Below are 19550 nucleotides of genomic sequence, written 5' to 3' on the forward strand. Positions count from 1 at the left end.
GGTGACGCAGTTCCGCTTTGCTGGGCGCGCGGCGGATTGCCTGGGAAGCAGAGCCCGGCTTTCGCTGGGGTTTGGCGGCTCCGGAGCCCGGCATGGCTTCCACACGAGCTTCCTCCACGGTACAGATCTCAGCTCACCCTGGCAGGGCGCGCCGCGGGGTTGGGGGGTCCCTGCGGCATGGGGCCTTTCGGGGTCGGGCTAAGGCAGTGGAGGGCTGAGGAGGAAGGCTGCGAGGCTCGGTCTGGTCCCAGCGGGGCTTCGTTTTCCTGATGCCTAAGCGCTTTCCTGTGCTTAAGCTCCTGTGCACCTCTGGTACCGCCGCGAACGGTAAACGCGTCTTCCGACGGGTCCAGAAACGGAGCTCTGACAGGGAGTAGCGTCCTGGCCAAGACTGACTTCTGTGTCAGACTTCTTCATTGTAACGAGGCCTCCTAACGTCATCTGTGCTGCCTCTCGTCTGAGAACATTCCCCCTTGACATCGGGTTGGCTATTTCAGTCCCCCTTGATATTTCCCCTGTGATGAGCAATAACCCTGGAAGGTTCATAAAACCCAAGAAGCGATTGCACACCAACCAGATGAATTAAACATGTTCCAATGCAAACCTTTGACAGGAAAATCGCCAAGAGAAATTAAGTAGTTTAATCAGATTCTTCCTGCCTGAGATGCTGAACAGGCCCTCCTCCCGCCCCATCAGTGAAGACACAACTTTTTTTTTTTTTTTTTTTTTTACTCACCCAAGGGCATTTTTCCCCATTCATTTTTAGAAAGAGTGTACGGGAGGGAAGGAGAGAGAGAGAGATGGAAACATCGATGTGAGAGAGACACATCTACTGGTTGTCTCCCGCACTCGCCTGACTAGGGCCAGAATTTAATCTGCCACCCAGGAACGGGCCCTTGACCGGGAATCGAACCCCAGACCCTTTGGCAGGCGAACGTCTACCGAAGTGCCCTCCGTGTTCTTTCCTTTAGGGAGGGAAATACAACTCAAGATGAGCTTGCTTCTTTAGGGAAGCCTAATAAATGGCTAAGATTAAGCCTTAAATTAATCCAGGCCTTTGATTTAGCAGGCAACCAAAACGAAGGCACCTGATGACTTAGTCGCACCTGTTGTGAAGAAACCACACATCTATTATGGAAGTTTGGAAGAGAAGGAGAGGGAGCGTCTGGCCAAAGGAGAATCTGGGATTTTGGGAAAAGAAGGACTTAAAGCAGGAATTGAAGCAGGAAATATTAACATAACCTCTGGTAAGATTCAAATTGTGAGTCCCTCTTTATCTTTAGTGCTCCAATTTTCTGCAATGAATGCCTTCTTAAACTTAGGTATCACTTGTTTTTTAGTGTCAACATTTTTCTGTTTTTAAACTGATAACTATAAATGGTCATACTTTGCCTACTCTGCTTAGCATCTTCCAGAGAGCCTTTTGCTTAAAACCTGTTAAACAGTTTTTCTCTCATGAATTGTTAGGAATTTTACCAGGAGTTATTCAGTGTGTACAGCTGACCCATAAACAACATATTTTTAACTGTGTGGGTCCACTTATATGTAGATTTTTCTAATAAATACTAAAGTATTTTTCTTATGGTTTTCTTAATATTTTCCTTCTCTAGCCTTCTTTATTGTAAAATATAGTATATAATGCATATAACATACAAAGTATGTGTTAATTGACTGTTTATGTTATAGGTAAGGCTTCTAGTCAACAATAGGCTATTTACTAGTAGTTAAATTTTGGGGAAGTTATTCTGAAGACCAAGCACAATTCTGGCATTGGTTTGGAATTACTATGGTTCACAGTAATAGCCTGTTTACAGTTTTCCATTTATTTTTCTCCCAAAATGAAATTTTAAAATACGTTTTTATTGATTTTGGAGAGACAAAGGGAGAGGTGTGGAGAGAGATAGTAAACTAAATAAAGTGTATAATAGATGCCCTTAACTTGAACTAAGTGCATACACGAACTCCAAATATAAGAAATGTTTTCCTTTTTATTTGAAGAAAATCTGATGATTATGCTGATGTTGCCTGTTCTTTTTATAGGGGAAGTGTTCGAAATTGAAGAGCACATAAGTGAGCGACAGGCCGAAGTGTTAGCCGAGTTTGAGAGAAGGAAGCGAGCCCGGCAAATCAACGTTTCCACAGACGACTCAGAGGTCAAGGCTTGCCTGAGAGCCTTGGGGGAGCCTATCACACTTTTTGGAGAGGGTCCTGCTGAAAGAAGAGAAAGGTGTCCTTTCTAAATACTTTTTTCTCTTTCAACCACAGGGTTCTAGTTCCAAATTTCAGTTGTTATTTATAGCAAAAACTTTAATAGAATGTCTCAGATATTGTTAACAGAATATTTTAAGTTGTGTTTAGATAGTTTAACCCATAACCCGAGTCTAAGGCATATTTTTACTCCACTACTAATTTTTCTTTATAAACTGTGAAGAGGGTGTTAACATTCTGTTTTTTCTTCTCCTCTCCTCTCTTCTCCTCTCCTCTCCTCTCCTCTCCCCAATGTGGAATTTTGAGTTGGATAAACATTTGTAGTGAAACTTTGAAAATTTAGACAACAAATGCATTCCTTGCCAGTGATATAAAACAGCAGTTTTCAATTCATCTCACAGCGCACATAAACTAATTACTAAAATTTTATGGCACACCAAAAAATGTATTTTTTGCCAATCTGACAAATGAAAAATAGGTATAATTTTGATTTATTCATATCAGACGGCTATTGTTGTGTTGGCTGTTGTCATTTTTTTATTTGACAATCTAAGGGAAAAGAGGTCAGTGCCCCTGGATAAATAGTCAGGTATTGAATGATTTAAAAATTCTTGTGGCTCACTGGTTGAAAATCGCTGATATAAAACATATAATAAGTGGGTTTTGAATATTATTGAAAAGGAATTGGTGCTCCAATTGCTTGGAGTTTGCATGGTGAAAGAATAGAGAAAGCTTGCTCCCTTCTTAAATGTACTTTTTCAAAATTTTATCTCAGTTCTGTTTAAATTTCAATCTTTTTTGTTACAGGTTAAGAAATATCCTCTCAGTGGTCGGTACCGATGCCTTAAAAAAAACTAAAAAAGATGATGAGAAATCTAAGAAGTCCAAAGAAGAGGTAAAATATGTCTTCACCTTCGTAATGTAAATATGAAGGAGATGAGGGGATAGTTTTCTCATTTTATGTTTTCAGTGGTTTGCTTTGCTAGGATTGGGGATAGGAGGGTTGAAGACTCTCCCGTTCAGAAATAGTTGTTGGCAATAATTTATGTTTCTGTGTAGATATAAATGGAAATTAGTTTCCCATTCAGGAAAGAACTATAGCATTCCTGGTGTAACTTTTAACAGGGAACCAGAGCCATCTAACAAGACCTCACAGAAAGAAACAGTAGAAAGCACATGCCTGATTTCATCCTGTTACTGAACTAAGTCACCTTTATTCTGGGCAGTTAAAATAGGGAATTGACAGCTAGAAGTGGGGGCAGGAATGCTCAGACTTAATATTTCTTTTCTTAATTTAACTTCCAGTATCAGCAAACCTGGTACCATGAAGGACCACACACCCTGAAGGTTGCTAGACTATGGATTGCTAATTATTCACTGCCCAGGTGAGGAGAGCCTCTAGAAGGAAAAAGATTATTCTTGTTTCCTCTCAGGGATGGAGGACCTGCTTTATAATGACTGATTATTAAATGAAATTGAGTGTAAGATTATTAAATGAAATTGAGTGTAAGATACTTTTAAACCCCTCGTGTAAAACCCATTTACTCTCATGACGGTAATGTTGTTTGCATATCATAGGGCAATGAAACGCTTGGAAGAGGCCCGTCTCCATAAAGAGATTCCTGAAACAACTAGGACCTCCCAGATGCAAGAGCTGCACAAATCTCTCCGGGTAAGATGCTGTCAGCAATTGTTCAATATCTTAAAGCTTCTTATATGTTTATTAGATTTTCCCTTTTGGCCCACCTCTAAGAGGGTAAAGGCAGCTAGATTTATTCCTCCCTGCTTACACTGTTGCCATCTGTTTAGATGGCAGGAACCTACTGTACTTTGTACTCAGCAGAGGCCTGTGGTTCTGCTCTTGAATTCTTCCCTTTAGGATGTAAAGCTGTACTGTAGATCTCTCCATGGTTTTCTTCTTTATATTTAGCTGACAATAGGGCTAGTGATACTAAGACTGTAGAAGACCATGTGCTGTAGTTTGAGATATGCCTTGACCCATTCATTCATCCATATAAGTATCTCCTAACCAAAAAAAAGTATAAAAGAATCTTGGGTTGTATTAAAACTGTGAAGTTGCTTTGTTATAGTGGAAAAGCCAACTCCTGGGTTAGCCTATTAATGATCATTGTATGTTGTGTTGTGTTGTTTTTTTTTAAGTCTTTGAATAATTTCTGCAGTCAGATTGGGGATGACCGGCCTATCTCCTACTGTCACTTTAGTCCCAATTCCAAAATGCTGGCTACAGCTTGTTGGTAAGTTAAGTTTTACAGTGACTTTTTTTTTCCTAAATAAGGAATAGGTTCAGGGAAAAAGTTAGAATGTCTTAGATGTCTATTTCTGTTACCCTCTTGCTCTGCTTCTCATGGTCACACCAGACTAGAGATGCTACTGCTCTACCCGTTTGTTATACAGTAAAGTCTTTGTGAACAGTTCTTAATGTTCACAAGGGACCCCAGAGATCATGACATGTAGCAGTATGTTCTTGACACTAGTCTTTTGGAGCATGTCATGGAATGAGCTATCTTTATTTTATTTTCTACTTACCACCATCCTATGAAATAAAAGAATAATATGCAAATTGACTGTACCTCTGCTATGCCCACAAGCCATGCCCACCAGCCAATCAGGAGCGATTATGCAAATTAACCCAACCAAGATGGCTGTGGCCATGGACAGAGCAGGAGGCTTGGGTTTCCCCAGTGATGGAGGAAGCCAAGCTTTCCGCCTGCCCTGGCCTGCCTTAGCCTCCGCTTAAGGCTACAAAGTTTCATAAATCCCAACAAAAATGGCAGCAGCTACGGAGCTGGAGAGAGCAGGAGGCTTGAGTTGCCCCCGGCGATGGAGGAAGCAAAGTTTCTGCAGCCTTGGCCTGCCTTGGCCTCCGCTTAAGGCTACAAAATTTCAATTATAGAAGATAAATAAATCCCAACAAAAATGGCTGCAGCCACTGAGCGAGCAGGAGGCTTGGCTCTGCTCAAGGCCACAAAGTTTCAATTATAGAAGATAAATAAATCTCAGTTACCAGGGCCTCTGCTTGGGTCGCCGGGGGGCGTGGCCAGCCTGCAAACCACCACAGGTCTCTCGCCCAGGCCACCCCATGCCCCAAGGGAACCCCCACCCTGATCCTGGACACCCTTCAGGGCAAACCAGCCAGCTCCCTCCCATGCACCAGGCCTCTATCCTATCTAATCCTCCTATCTAATAAAAGAATATGCAAATTGACCATCACTCCAACACACAAGATGGCTGCCCCCATGTGGTCAAAGATGACTGACCCCATGTGGACACAAGATGGCCAGCAGGGGAGGGCAATTGTGGGCAATCAGGCCAGCAGGGGAGGGCAGTTGGGAGGGACCAGGCCTGCAAGGGAGGGCAGTTAGGAGTGACCAGGCCTGCAGGGGAAGGCAGTTAGGGGCAGGCAGGCAAGCAGTTGGGAGCCAGCAGTCCTGGATTGTGAGAGAGATGTCCGACTTCCCGTTTAGGCCCGATCCTACCTGGATTGGCCTAAACGGGAAGTTGGACATCCCTCGAGGGGTCCAAGATTGGAGAGGGTGCAGGCTGGGCTGAGGGACACACACAAACACACACACATACACACACCCTGTGCACGAATTTTGTGCACCGGGCCTCTAGTATTTGCATAAAACTCTTAGGATGTGATAACTTGTTTTGTTCTATTTAGTTATTTTTGTGGGACATGGCCCACTAGATATAAGAGGGGAAACTTCCTTACATTGTATGCACAGGAACTACTTGACTAGGCAGCAGTTGAGACCGTGGTTCAGGAGAAAGCCGAGGACCTACACAGATACCTCCACCTCTCCAAGCCTCAGTTACCTTCATTATAAAGCAGAAGTTATCATTCCTATTTTACGTACCTCACAGGTCTGTTAATAAGGATCATTTGAGATGATAGATATAAAAGTAATTGGTGGGAAATTTCCTGAAAAAAGTCTTTTCAAAAAATTTTTTTAAAAGAAGTCTAAAAAAAGTTAAGTATTTTGTAAGCAGCAAAATGCCATTCATATTTAAGGAGATAGTATCATTATTCTATTATTATTGGATAATTTAATTTGTCCTACCTTCCCTCACAAATTGACCCAAAAGTTAAGGAGAATCGCAACTTGTATGTATTAATTATAGTCCAGTAGAGGCTTCTAGTTGCATGAGAACTAAATGTAGCTTTCTTCAATAACACTTCAAATAATAAGCCTTTCATTCTTTTTCTGTCTGCCACTGTAAAGTTTAATGGGGGTGAAAAGAGATTGTGATGTTACCAAGGTACCTTTTCCTTCCCAGACCAACCCTGGCTGAGATGCTTTCCTTTGTATTTGATAGGAGTGGGCTTTGCAAGCTCTGGTCTGTTCCTGATTGCAACCTCCTTCACACTCTTCGAGGTGAGTTAGAATGTTTTTTTCACATTAAGTCTTTTTTGTGTTTTGCTCTTATTAATGTGCTTTAAATATTAGTTTAAATTGAAAAAATTTATTTTTAAAATAGTTGAATAGTTACTTTAATACTCTATGTCTTTATTTCCCTAATATATACCTATATTATTCATCATAGTCTGTATTTACACATAAGTTATAAGGAGGCAGGAACCCTTTAACTTTCATCTCTTACCCTCCTTCAGGCCATAACACAAATGTAGGAGCAATTGTATTCCATCCAAAATCCACTGTTTCCTTGGACCAAAAAGATGTCAATTTGGCCTCTTGTGCTGCTGATGGTTCTGTGAAACTTTGGAGCCTTGACAGGTGAATATTACTGTTCTCTCTATACTGAAATCACTGAAATAAATAGTTGATTGGTTGGCTCTTAGGACCCGAAAATCTGACGTTTACCCCCAGAGTACTCTAAGAGTCAAGGAAACTTTTTATGAAAATAGAATAGAGCCCAGCTAGTGTGGCTTAGTGGTTGAGCATTGACCTATGAACCAGGAAGTCATGGTTCAATTCTCAGTCAGGGCACATGCCTGGGTTGCATGCTTGGTCCCCAATGTGGGGCGTGCAGGAGGCAGCTTATCAGTGATTCTCTCTCATCATTGATGTTTCTATCTTTTCCTCTCCTTTCCTCTCAGAAATAAAAAATACATTTAAAAAATAAAATAGAGGGTTTTTCTTACACCTTTTCTCATCAAAGTTGTGTCAGGCTTTTTCTTGTAAACTTTAGAACTTGATTTTTGCCTCTAACATAGTGGCCACTTTTTCCCGGTTCCATTATTCTGGAAAGATCCATTTTTACCTCCTATGCAATATATTGACACTGAAGAAATGCAGTATTTGGTAGATTGACTGAAGATAACATTCTGACAGCATGTTGGTTCTTAGCAAACAGCCACAGGGGAGGGGAAGTGAGGTTCTGTCTGGCAGTATTGCGAAGGAAGTGATGTCTTCCAGTAGCATCATCCTTTACCTAGACCGTATTTTCCAATTACAACAGTTGTTTTAAATGTGTTTATGAATATTGTTTTTCAGGAAATTTTGGGAGCATGTTGTTAGCCAAACGACATCTGAATCCAATTTCTTAGTTTTCTTTCTTTGGGAAAGTACATAACGCTTTTGTAAAGAGCTCATTACTGTCTCCACTTCTTACCAGACAAGCTCTTACGTATGAGCACAGCAGGTTTTAATTGGCTTTGATAATGCTCAGCCATATTTGTTCCCCTAGGACTTGGATTACTTCTATGTATGCACATTGACAAAGTTCTCTTTTTAATTATCCTCTTTAGGATTCTTGTTTATTTTCTTTCACTGGTGTCTTAGATCTTCCTTCTGTAGTTACTGGGTAATAAAATTTAAGGGCCACCCAAAGGAAACTAAGCCTCTATGTATTTAGGAGTTCCTTTTTCTATGTGGATTATGTAATCCACTTGCACCAAAACTGCTTGATTTCTGTAGCCTCACATCTCTATTAAAGCATGTTTTCTTCCTAGAATCTCAGTACTACCTTGGTGCAGAGAAACTGTTTTACTTACCTTTTATTTTCTCTTAATTCTAAGTGGTATAGCCTTCAGAGTTTAACAACATAGTGAATTCAAGTAGAAGGAGTGTTTCTTAATGTATAGGCAGTTTTGCCCTGTGGTACATGAAGTCCCAAATCTTTTAAAACCTTGGGAAGTGACAAATTCTTGTTAGACCTAAAGTTTTAACAAATTACAAGTGTGTTTACAATTTGGCATCTCAAATTATACGAAGTTGGTGCATCTGGATGCAACTCTTAATAAATTCAGTGAATATTTATTTACATGCATATAGAAGAGTTTACTCACATGTATTTGATTTCTTTTCAGTGATGAACCAGTGGCAGATATTGAAGGCCATACAGTACGTGTGGCCCGTGTAATGTGGCATCCATCAGGACGTTTCTTGGGTACCACCTGGTAAGCCTTCCTATTGTTCTATCTGTACTAATGGCCTGGTGCACAGATTCGTGCACCGGTGGGGTCCCTCGGCCTGGCCTTCGCCCTCTCGCAATCCGGGACCCCTCAGGGGATGTCAGAGAGCTGGTTTCGGCCTGATCCCTGCAGGCCAGGCCGAGGGATCCCACCAGTGCACGAATCTGTGCATCGGGCCTCTAGTATACATATAAGATCTTTGGTTAATCTCTTCTCTCCTTCCTCTCTTCCCTCTGAGATTCATCAGTCTGTTCCATGTTTCCATGCCTGTGATTTCTGCTCCTGTGTTGAGCATCTGCCCCCTGGTGGTCAGTGTGCATCATAGATACTGGACAGTCACTTTGGCTTTTATATAGAGAGATGGGCTTATGACATCTTATTAACCCTATATGGTTAACTGCCAAGTAAATTTTTAGAACAGAGATCTTCAAGGATTTTATTGGATGTCAGTGAATCAGAATAGACTATATTATGTAGTTAGAGGTAAGTGCATTTGCTCTTAAATTGTAGCATGCTTCTTGTTGCTAGGAAGTAAATTTTAAAGTCACTAGTTGTCCAGAAAACTAAAATTTTCATTCCTTCTTGACCAACACTAGAGGTGTGTGTGTTTTGTTTTGTTTTCTTTGTGTTTGTTGTTTTGGGGTGTTGTTTTTTTTTGGGGGGGGGTGGGGAAGGAGTTGTGGGGGTTTTTTGCATTATAATATCTCTGCTTACAGATTGGTCTCCCTTTCTGGTTCTGTAAGTTTAATGAAAGACTGGTTCACATTGTGTGAATGTATGAGCAGTTCCTTTTCCTTGCTGAGGAGTAATCAGTTGTATTATTGAGCCACAGTTTGTTTATCCATTTTCCTATTGATGGACAGCTGGGCTGTTTCCAGGTTTTGGCTCGTCAGAATAAAGCCCATAAACATCCTTGGACAAGACTTTTTGTAGACATGCTTTTCTTTTCTTTCTCTTAAATAAATACCTACAAATGCAAATGCTAGGTCATGGGGTACATGTGTATTTAACTTTTGAAAAACTTCCAAGGGGTTTTCTAAAATGGTTGCACCATTTTACATTCCCAGAATTCTGATTGCATCACCTCCTTGCCAACAGTTGGTTTTGTCAGTCCTGTCATTCTGCCCAAAATAGCAAATGTGTAGTAAAACCTCATGGTTTTCATTTTTGTTACTTTAATGACTATTTGTTATATGCTTACTACCATTTGTATATTCTCTTTTGTGTAGTTTTCAGGTGCTTTATTCCTTTTTTAAAATGTTTGACTTTTTCTTTTCTGTCTTTATTTCCATGTACATAAACAGTTCTACCACTGTTTATTGGAGAGACTTTCCTTTCCCTGTTGAAATTGCTTGACACCCCTAATAAACACTGATCTATTTCTTTTCTTTCTTTTCTACTCCATTGATTTGTCTATGATTGATTTTTGTATCCCCAACATGAATTTAGGGCCCAGTAAATATATCAACGCTTGATGAATGAAAGAACATAAAAGTGGAATTGGGGAAGAAAAAAGACAACAGAGTCTTTGCTGAGCCATTCTTAGGGGATTCTGTTCTTAAAATAGCCACTGAAATAGGTTTATTGGGAGTCATAATAAGACAGATATGCTTAGTTATTAAGACTCTAGAGGCCCGATGCACGAATTTCGTGCAAGGGCCTTGGCCCCCACCGCTGCAGCAGCCGCCTCTGCCTCAGTCCCCACCCGCTGCCACGGCCAGGGACCTCTGCCACCTCTGCCTCTGCCGCTTTGTCTAGAAGGAAGGACATCTGAAAGGATGTCTGGTCTAATTAGCATACTATGCTTTTATTATTATAGATTGCTTATGCCAGAAAATAATTTGTTTTATAAGTAGTTGCAGAAGCATAACTGAAGCTATAACTAATAATAATACCTTGCACATTGTAGAAACTGAATAAATATATATATGCTGGCTAAATATTTGTGTGTTGTTGTTTTTTTAGCTATGACCGCTCATGGCGCTTATGGGATTTGGAAGCTCAAGAGGAGATCCTGCATCAGGAAGGCCACAGCATGGGTGTGTATGACATTGCCTTCCATCAAGATGGCTCTTTGGCTGGCACTGGGTAAGGCTTTTTCCACATAGCCAGGGGCAGGGGCAGCTCAGTAGAATCACTTCTTATGTATAGCTGCTTCCACTGAGAACTGGATTCACAATGTTCATTTGTAAATTATTTTATCAGGGGACTGGATGCATTTGGTCGAGTTTGGGACCTGCGTACAGGACGTTGTATCATGTTCCTAGAAGGGCACCTGAAGGAAATCTATGGAATAAATTTCTCCCCCAATGGGTAAAATAAGCTCATTGAATGATGGGGTGGAGAGGGTTCTTGGTCAGGAAGTACTCTTTGTTTCTAACTGTGATACTGCATCTGATCCACAGCTACCACATTGCAACTGGCAGTGGGGACAACACCTGCAAAGTATGGGACCTTCGACAGCGGCGCTGCATCTATACCATCCCTGCCCACCAGAACTTAGTGACCGGTGTCAAGTTTGAGCGTAAGCTTTCCTCCTGTTTTAGAATAATGAGAAAGACAGATTGCACTTTCATGGAATGGAGGCCAGGCTGTAGCTTAACTCGGAGGTGGAACAGGAGAGAATTTGGACTCTGTTGAAGAAGCAAATTATAATTTCCTCCCCTCTCCCCTACCTTCAGACAGAACTGTGGCACCGCATGCTTGTTGCTAGGAAGTAAAAGACTTCATGAGTGCTTTGCTGCATCTTTTTCTCCACGGAAATCCTAAGCACCAAATCCTTAATACTATTCTGAACAGGTTGTTGGAAGAGCCAAGAAACCTTAATGTGATTTGTTTCCCTAATTTTCCCTGTGGCTGTCCCTTTTTCCTGGAGACCTGGTAGGAATATAGATCAGTGTTGGTTTTTTCTGACTGTAGAAATACCTTCTTTTTTGAAATAGTATGTTCTGGGAGATTTTTGTGCTTTTCTTAAGCTCTTTTGAATACTTACATTCCTAAGCAACTCCCCTTTTTTTCTCTTGTAGCTATCCATGGGAATTTCTTGCTCACTGGTGCCTATGATAACACAGCCAAGATCTGGACCCATCCAGGCTGGTCCCCACTGAAGACTTTGGCTGGCCATGAAGGCAAAGTGATGGGCCTAGACATTTCTTCTGATGGGCAGCTTATAGCCACTTGCTCATATGACAGGACCTTCAAGCTCTGGATGGCTGAATAGACACCATAGAAAAAGGACACAAACCTCAAGCTCTCCCTTAAGAGCCATTTTATTCTATCATGTTTGTTGCCAATTACCATGTATAGACCCTCAGTAGATTGGATTTCTCTGTCGGCCCCCATTTCAAGCAGACAGCCCAGTTCCTGGGTGCTGGTGAACCCCTTTCATGCTTGAATTTTAATTTCATCTTCAAGCCCTGCCAGTAACTATGTAGACAATTGTTTTTATTAACCTTTTGTTTGAATACCCTGTTGCCTTCCTCATAGCACTCAGGATTGTGGCTAGCTCCATTTTTAATTCTTGAAACTTGGCTTTCTATTACATGGTACATGCTTCAGGACCACATGTGACCCAGGGGCAAGGTGGCTGGACTGCAGTCTGGGAGCCCTCGGGTAAAGGCACATCTCACCACGTACTGGTTAAGTAACGCCTGGCAGAGCGAGAACCTTTCCTCTGCCCTGAAAGTGGGAGGTGAAGAGGTAGCCCCACAGCGATGCGAAGCTCAGAGTTACGCAGTAAAGAAGATTTTACCTCTTCCTTTGATTTCACTTGGAATAGTACCTGCCTCAGGGAGCTTCAGGAAGCTCAGAACTGAACATTTGCCTTGGAAAATGTCTTCCATTTTTATTTGATGTTTGGCATCCTTCATATTACCCGAAAGCTAGACCATTGTGTCAAGATTCAATGAAATGTTTAGAAAGCTAACACAATGTCTCTATTGTGCAAACTCCTTTTTATTGGTTATTTAAAGGATATACCCTTCATGTCAAGGTAACTCTGGAAAAAAACCCTAACGGGTATTACTAATCATCAATTTTGACTTTTTTCTTTTTTCTTTATTACATATTTGCTACAGAGTAAAATCTTATTATATACTTCAAATATTTTGCATAGTTTAGTCTTTTCTGAATCTCAGCCTTTGGTCCATCCAAGTCCCTGTTTTTTGGTTTGAGATACAACATGTGATCTCAAATATGATTACTCCAATTTCTGTCCCCTTAATAAGCACTCTGTTAATCATTTAAAAAAAATATAGAGAGAGGGCTATTGCATTGTGGGCCAAACTACCGGTGAACTATACAGTATCTGGACTCTGTAACGCTTACTCATTGGCTATCCAGCTGTTGCCTTCTTTTTCCACGCCAAATATACAATCACTGAACTCTGAAAGTACACAGTAAATTCATACAAAAATATAGGATTTAGAAGAAAAGGTTGTATATAGAGCATTCAAGGAGGGCTTGTATGATGGCTTCTCCTTGAAGTGTTGAACACACTTTACTTGCTATTCCAGAGCGGCTGAGTGTAGCTTGTCTAGCTCTATTCAAGCTGTGATTGTGTGATATGTAGCTAAATATTGTGTTTGATCTGGTTTCAGTTATAACCAAATTGTTGCATATCCTGTGTACTTGTTAAGCTTCTGAGTTCTCAACCCTGCTCTCTGTTGAGTACTGCACTATGGTTTAAGTATAAAGGGACACTATTTCCTCCGTAGTTGGCCATGAAAAAAATTATTTTCAATACTACCTTTGTAGTATGTGTAAACTAATAATGAACATTAGTGTATTAGCGTGTAGTTTGGATATAATGTTAAAATTTTGAGTTTTTCAAGTTTAAATTCTATCCCAATTAACCTTGTCTTTGGGAGTGGGGAGTCCAAGGGACTTAGGGGTGGCAACTGAGTGAAAACATTCTATCTAAGTCTTTGGCAAAACAAGTGTCTTGTGGAATATACATTTCTTCACTGGAAATGTTGTAAGAAAGGGGTGAGCTGAGGAACATAAACCCAGTGTGGCATTTTGTGATAATGGTGAGATAAGTATAGCCACCACTTAACAAGATACTCTCTGGCCAGACATTGTGCCAGGCACGTTCAGACATCTCATTTAATCCTCAGAATCTTAGGAGCTTTCTTTTTACAAACAAAACTAAGCTCAAAGAAGTTAAGTGACTTGCTCAAGGTTACCCACTCAGTAAGTGGTAGATCCCGATCTGTCTGTAGGACCTTATGAAGAGATTTCATAGGGTTGTATTGACGATGTTGGCAACACTGGCCAAAGACCAGTCCAGCCAGCATGACTTGTGCATAGCTTTAACCACTCCACCTTTTATACTGCCCTTTGACAAGTCACTGCATCTCTTCCTCTGACTTCATGCCAAAGGGAGTTAATACTTTTCACCACTTCTACCTCCTGAACCTATGAGGAGCCTATAGTGTTATCCAACAGGAAACTTTGCATTTTAAGATAGATGATACTTTATTGTGCAGAACTATCTGTGGCATTGTAGCATGTCTGACCTCGAGTACTAAAAGCCAGAAGCACAACCCACTCTATTGGTATATCAAAGATAGCGCCAGACATTTCCAGAGGCTCCCTATGAGGATGGCATTGCCTCAAGGTTAGAACTACTAAGTGTGAGAATAGGAGACATTGTAATGTTTCCCTATCTCCCCAAAAATGTAAACCAATGTATTTTTTGGATGGCCTATAAGCCACTTCAAGAGTATAATTCTTATTTTGACTGAAATAAGAATTATAATGGCTGGGTGACCTTGAACAAAGTAGCTGAACTTGTGGAGCCTCAGTTTGACCTATGAGTGGGGATGAAGTTTACTTAACTTCAGAGCAGTAGGCTGTAGTGCAGAGGCAAGTGTTCCTTCCTGAACTTCCCCCAGCTCCTCTCCTGTTCCTCTTGGCTCTGAGAACATGCTGAGCTCATTGCCTGCCACAAGGTTAAGGAGCAAGGATGTGTAAAGAAATGAAGTCAGTGGGGAGAGCTTGAGTCCCAGCTTCAGTGTAATTATCTTTGATGGCACAAATGGAGAGGTAGGTACTAGTCCCCTGGCGGGATACACTGGTGACTTTACAATTTTGTAATGGAGAATTTTTTTTTCCACTTTTTCTTCACATCTTAAGATTTTGGTTTTATTAAATGTGAAATATATGTCTTGGCTATTTTGTAATATCTTGTATATTAAGACCCCGAGAATTTGTAGGAGCTAATTCCATTAAACTAAAAAATGTTAAACTCAAATAAACCAACTCAATTTCAGGCTTCTGAAAGCTTATTTAACAAATTTAAAAAAATTAAAACATTATCTTTTCATAATTGTGATGGTGTTTTAACCACTTTGAAGTTGTTTTAGAGCCCTGGGCCACAAGGCGATATAAAAACTGGGGAAGCAGAAATCAGGTTTCAGACACTGCAGAAGTGGCAATGTGTAGTCAAGCAGCAGCCCTGGTGCAAATGAGCATAATCCCTTACCAGCATGCTGTTCTCAGAATGTCAAAAAGAAGGGAGATTAAAAATGGCCACAGAGTAAGTGGATGCTACACAGACAAGGTGCCAGGACCAAACTGGAATTTCAACTAAATTACAAAAAAAATCATCCTAAAGTTAGTGCTCAGAAGGCAGACACCTCGGTTTCCTGTGCTGAGTCATTCCCTCACACTGAAGAGGCCATCTTTCTCAGGTAGACCTTTGCTCTGCAGGCAGTTTTTATCTGGGGGGTGAGGGGGAGACAGTTGTCCCGCCCTTTTGGAAAACACCTTGCCCCACAGTGTGGAGTTTCTGAGAATGGCAATTAGCCTCCAGGCAGAAACAATTGCCCCACCCTATTGGACAACCTCACCTCACCTGAGGATGATTGCCTGCAGGCTCCTTAAGAGTTAATTCAATCAGTCTACAGGCAGAGAGACTGGTCTTATTTGCCTGATCTCACTAGTCAGAAACAGTGTTTGACAGTGTCCTATAGAGATTGAAAGGCGTAGAAGATCTACCTAACACATAGCCACAAACCCAAACAGGCAGGCAAAATGGGCAAAAAAACACGCAATTAAAGAACAAAAGAATTCTCCAGAAGAACAGATAAATGAAATGGAGATAAGTAACTTACCTAATACAGAGTTTAGAATGATGGTAAAAATGCTCAACAGCATGAGAAAAGATATAGTGACTATGAATGCAGTCGGGAATATAGGCTGATGTAGCACTAATAAAGAACACACTGGAAGGATACACAGATTAGGAAAAGCTGAGGATTGGATCAGTGTATTAGAAGACAGGATGGGGGGAAAAAAATCACTCAATGAGAGAACCAAAAATAAAAAACAGGAGGACTGCTTAATGTACAAAAATTCCTTACCAGGGTGCTGTCCTCTAATTGACCACAACAGGGCTCTATTGAGCCTAATCTCTTACTAGGATGCTATTATCAGACTGCCCATAGAGGGCGCTATGGAGCCTAATCCCTAGCTAGGGTGCTGTTCTAAGAATGCACAAGACAGTGCTATATCGCTAACCAGGTTGTTAGAACGCCCATAAGAGTGCACTGAGACTAATTCCTTCCTAGGGTGCTGCTGTCAGAATGCACTCAAGAGGGTGCTATTAGGCCCAAATCCTTAAAAGGGTGCTCTTCTCTAGAATGCCCAGAAGAGGGCGCTAATGACCCTAACCTCTTACTAGAGTAATGTTCTCAGAATTCCCCTCAAGAGGGTGCTATTGAGGCTAATCCCCTACTAGGGTGCTGTTCTCAGAATTCACACAAGAGGGCGCCAATGAGCCTAATTACTAACTAGGATGCTGTTCTCTAGAATGACCACAAGTGGGTACTATTGAGCCTAGCTCCTTACTAGGGTGCTGTTCTCTAAATGAATTCTACCTGGTTTTCTTTGGTTCCTAGATTCTGTCATATAAAATGAAAACCAGGATGCCCTGCCTCACAGCCTGGGATGGGAGCTAAGGTTTTCACTCTCCAAGGTTTCTGCCTTACCTCTTGAGGCCAGAATGTCAGTGCTTGGTGGAGGGGGTCAGCTCCATCCTGCACCCAGTCTTCTCATCAGGATCTCTGCACCTACTAGGAGGAATAAAAACTTTTTCCTCCAAATCCCAGATTTCTTTTGAACCTGCTTTCACCTTTAAACTCTCAGACTCTTAACATTCCATAAACCACATACCCACAGGAGATCACCTTGCACCAAAAGCAAGTAATGAGCCCTGGCCGGTTTGGCTCAGTGGATAGAGCGTCAGCCTGTGGACTGAAGGGTCCCAGGTTTGATTCCGGTCAAGGGCATGTACCTTGGTTTTGGGCACATCTCCAGTAGGAGGTGTGCAGGAGGCAGCTGATCGATGTTTCTCTCCCATCCATGTTTCTGACTCTCTATCCCTCTCCCTTCCTCTCTGTAAAAAGTCAATAAAATACATATATATTTTTTAAAGCAGGTAATGAATACACCCTCCCTGCTGGAGAGGGCTCTCTGCCGCCCCTGCAGAGCCCTACCCTTCTCTTTCTCTAGTTTGGATACAGCATCAGCTAAATAAGTGAATAAATGAATGAATGCAGACCATTTTTCACTGGGACTGGGGGCAAGATAAAGAGAAAACTGAAAGGAGACACACATTTGCTCACAGAATTGAAGCTCCCTTTCCTAGTTTTTTAGCAACACAATAAAGAGAACAATTTAATTTTTTTTTTTTAAAGTGGACGAGTTCAAAGCAGCTCCCGTGAGAGAGGCAGCTTACTCTTTGGGCTGGTCGAGCTCCTAGAGACAGCTGTCCAGCCCTTTGGCACTACCTGCTCCGTAGCTCTAATCACACATCTGCCTCTGCCCTTTCCAGACCCCGTGGTTCACACCCAGCAGTCTCCTCGCATCTCTTCCCAGTCCGTTAGTTTTCAGAGATCCTCATTATAGTAGGACTCTGTTCCCAGAAGCAAACACAGGCCCGCCTGATCCGTGGGTTGTAAAAATGAGCACTATGACAAAGACACGAGGCTCTGCAGGCCCCACATCCACAGCAGCTGAGATAGGCTTGGTGCCTTGTCTGGAGCGGATGCTCACCGCATACCCCAAAGGGACTGCTTGGCCCAAAAGATGAAGAAGAGGGACAGTAGAGTGGCACTGAGGATGGCAGCCATCAGGTAGGCAGCGATCGGGAGCTCAGGGTCCTGTAAACACTCGCTCAGGGTGTAGAAGGTGGGGATGCGATTGGACCTACGCGTGGTGGTCGGGGCCATGGCCTGGGGGTCCTCAGTCTGGTTCCCACCTGGAGCTGACGCAGGAAGCAGCGGCTCTTGGGCTGGTCCTTGAGACAGAGCTGATGGCCTTCCAGGAAGACGTGGTGGGGCTCCAGGCAGAGCAGGGTGAGCATGGCAGTATCTGTGGGCAAGTCAGTGGCAGGCTGCCCGGAGGCCAGCACGGTGGGCTCGCGACAGAGTGGGCACAGCAACCCGTGCTGGGCTGGAGTCAGCAGGCTGAGGTGGGCCAGGCATTCCACGCAGAAGGAGTGGCAGCAGTCCAGCACTTTGGGGGTGTGGGACGTGTTGTTGAAGGGGTTCCAGCAGACAGGGCACTCAGGCTCCCCGCCCTGCTGCTCAGCCATCCTCAGACCAGATGCCAGGAGGCCTGGCAAGAGACATCGGGGCAGGAAGAGGAAAGGAGCGAAGGAACACACGTGTGCTTGGTCCTAGGGTAGAAGTGGCCTGTGGGTTGTTAAAAGGTATTATCACCCACATTTCACAGATTGAAAAAACTTAGGTTCAAAGAGACGAAGCGATCTGTTCCAGATCACCCAGTCCTAACCCGAAGTTAAGTCTGGTGCTTCCATAGTATCCCCTCTATCGGGGCGAAGGCCCGAGCCACCCCATTATTAATGAGCTGCCACCAGAGGAGACTGCACCCCAGCCTTGGAAATGGATAAAAATGCCCCTTATGCTCCATGTGATTGCCCTTGGCTTCTCGGACTCCAGGGAGGAGGGGAGCCGCAGTCAGCGGTTTGTGCCAGAGAGCAACTGCTTCCTTCCCCGCGCCCTCGACGCCCTGACTAGTGCAGCCTGGCCCCCCTCTGGGAACAAATGCCAGGCCTCTTTCCCTCCTCCCACCTTGGGGTACAGGGCCAACCCCCCGCTCTTTTTTCCCCCTTGACCAGGAGGCTGGGAGGCTCCCCTGCACAGGCCCCCAGATCAGCCTGGCAGAGCCTCCGCCCAATACTTGGCCTCCCCTGGCTCCTCCTCCCTCCCTTTGTCCCGGAAAAACCCCCAGGGCACCCACCTGGGCTTCAGTTGGCGCTAGAGTGGTCAGCAGACTACCCTGAAGGGCCTGAGGCTCCAGTCTCTCCGCTCCTGAATCCACAAAGCTTTGGGAGAGCCTTCTCCCCACCAACCCTAGGCCCGTCTCCATGGCAGCACACACTCAGCACCTGGAATTGCCAGGTGGCCTGGCCGCAACCTCTTGAGCACACCTGCCGGCAGCGAAGGCCAGGGAGCTGCCCAGGTAGAGGTGGGGGGGGGGGGGGGCGGAGGGGACTAGAGTTCCCCTGGCCTAGGGTTTGGCAAACAGCCAACCCTGGAAGCCAAGTGCCTTCAAGACCTAGGATCCCTGCCTGGAAAGGCAGGGTGGCAGTTTCCTTGTTCTAGATTGTGAAGAGGGTACGAGAGCCTCCCCGGCTTCCTCCCTCCTGGGTCCTCATTCTTTTCTAAAATGGCTGAAACCTCCTCGCACACAGGCTGCCTGCCCTGCCCTTCAGTTGCTGTGAAATTCACCTGCTTACCCAACCTAAAAACTCTGACGTCAGACTCTGCAAGTCCCCTCCGGTCCCCTTATCACTGTGTGTGCTCAGGAGGCCTCAGCGGGAACACAGCCAGCCAGCCTGGCCCGCACTGCGTGCCGATTTCTCCCAGTCCGAGGGAGGAGTCAGGAAGGGGGAGTCAGGAAGGCAGTCTCC

The 19550-nt window shown here is 43.4% G+C and overlaps 2 protein-coding genes across 3 annotated transcripts; one reads left to right on the top strand and one right to left on the bottom strand.

Annotated features, from left to right (window-relative positions):
- Nucleotides 1-28: 28 nt before the first annotated feature.
- On the top strand, nt 29-14882 carry PRPF4 (pre-mRNA processing factor 4). Of its 2 annotated transcripts, none has more exons than XM_008160900.3 (14): nt 29-119; nt 1067-1247; nt 2041-2227; nt 3016-3103; nt 3514-3593; nt 3787-3880; nt 4369-4463; nt 6550-6608; nt 6845-6968; nt 8504-8593; nt 10574-10696; nt 10814-10921; nt 11014-11132; nt 11635-14882. In XM_008160900.3, exons 1-14 carry the CDS (start codon nt 93-95, stop codon nt 11826-11828), a joined length of 1569 nt encoding a protein of 522 aa, XP_008159122.1. In that variant the 5' UTR covers nt 29-92; the 3' UTR covers nt 11829-14882. The 2 variants fall into 2 exon arrangements, with proteins under 2 accessions (XP_008159122.1, XP_008159123.1); XM_008160901.3 differs by having other exon boundaries at nt 1070-1247.
- Nucleotides 14883-17664: 2782 nt separating this feature from the next.
- Nucleotides 17665-18209, bottom strand: RNF183 (ring finger protein 183). The gene is given in 2 exon segments (XM_008160915.3): nt 17665-17873; nt 17876-18209. Coding segments are annotated over 2 exon segments (543 nt in total).
- Between the last annotated feature and the right edge of the window lie 1341 nt (nt 18210-19550).

Source organism: Eptesicus fuscus, chromosome 15 (assembly GCF_027574615.1).
Source record: "Eptesicus fuscus isolate TK198812 chromosome 15, DD_ASM_mEF_20220401, whole genome shotgun sequence".
NCBI classification, from domain to species: domain Eukaryota; kingdom Metazoa; phylum Chordata; class Mammalia; order Chiroptera; family Vespertilionidae; genus Eptesicus; species Eptesicus fuscus.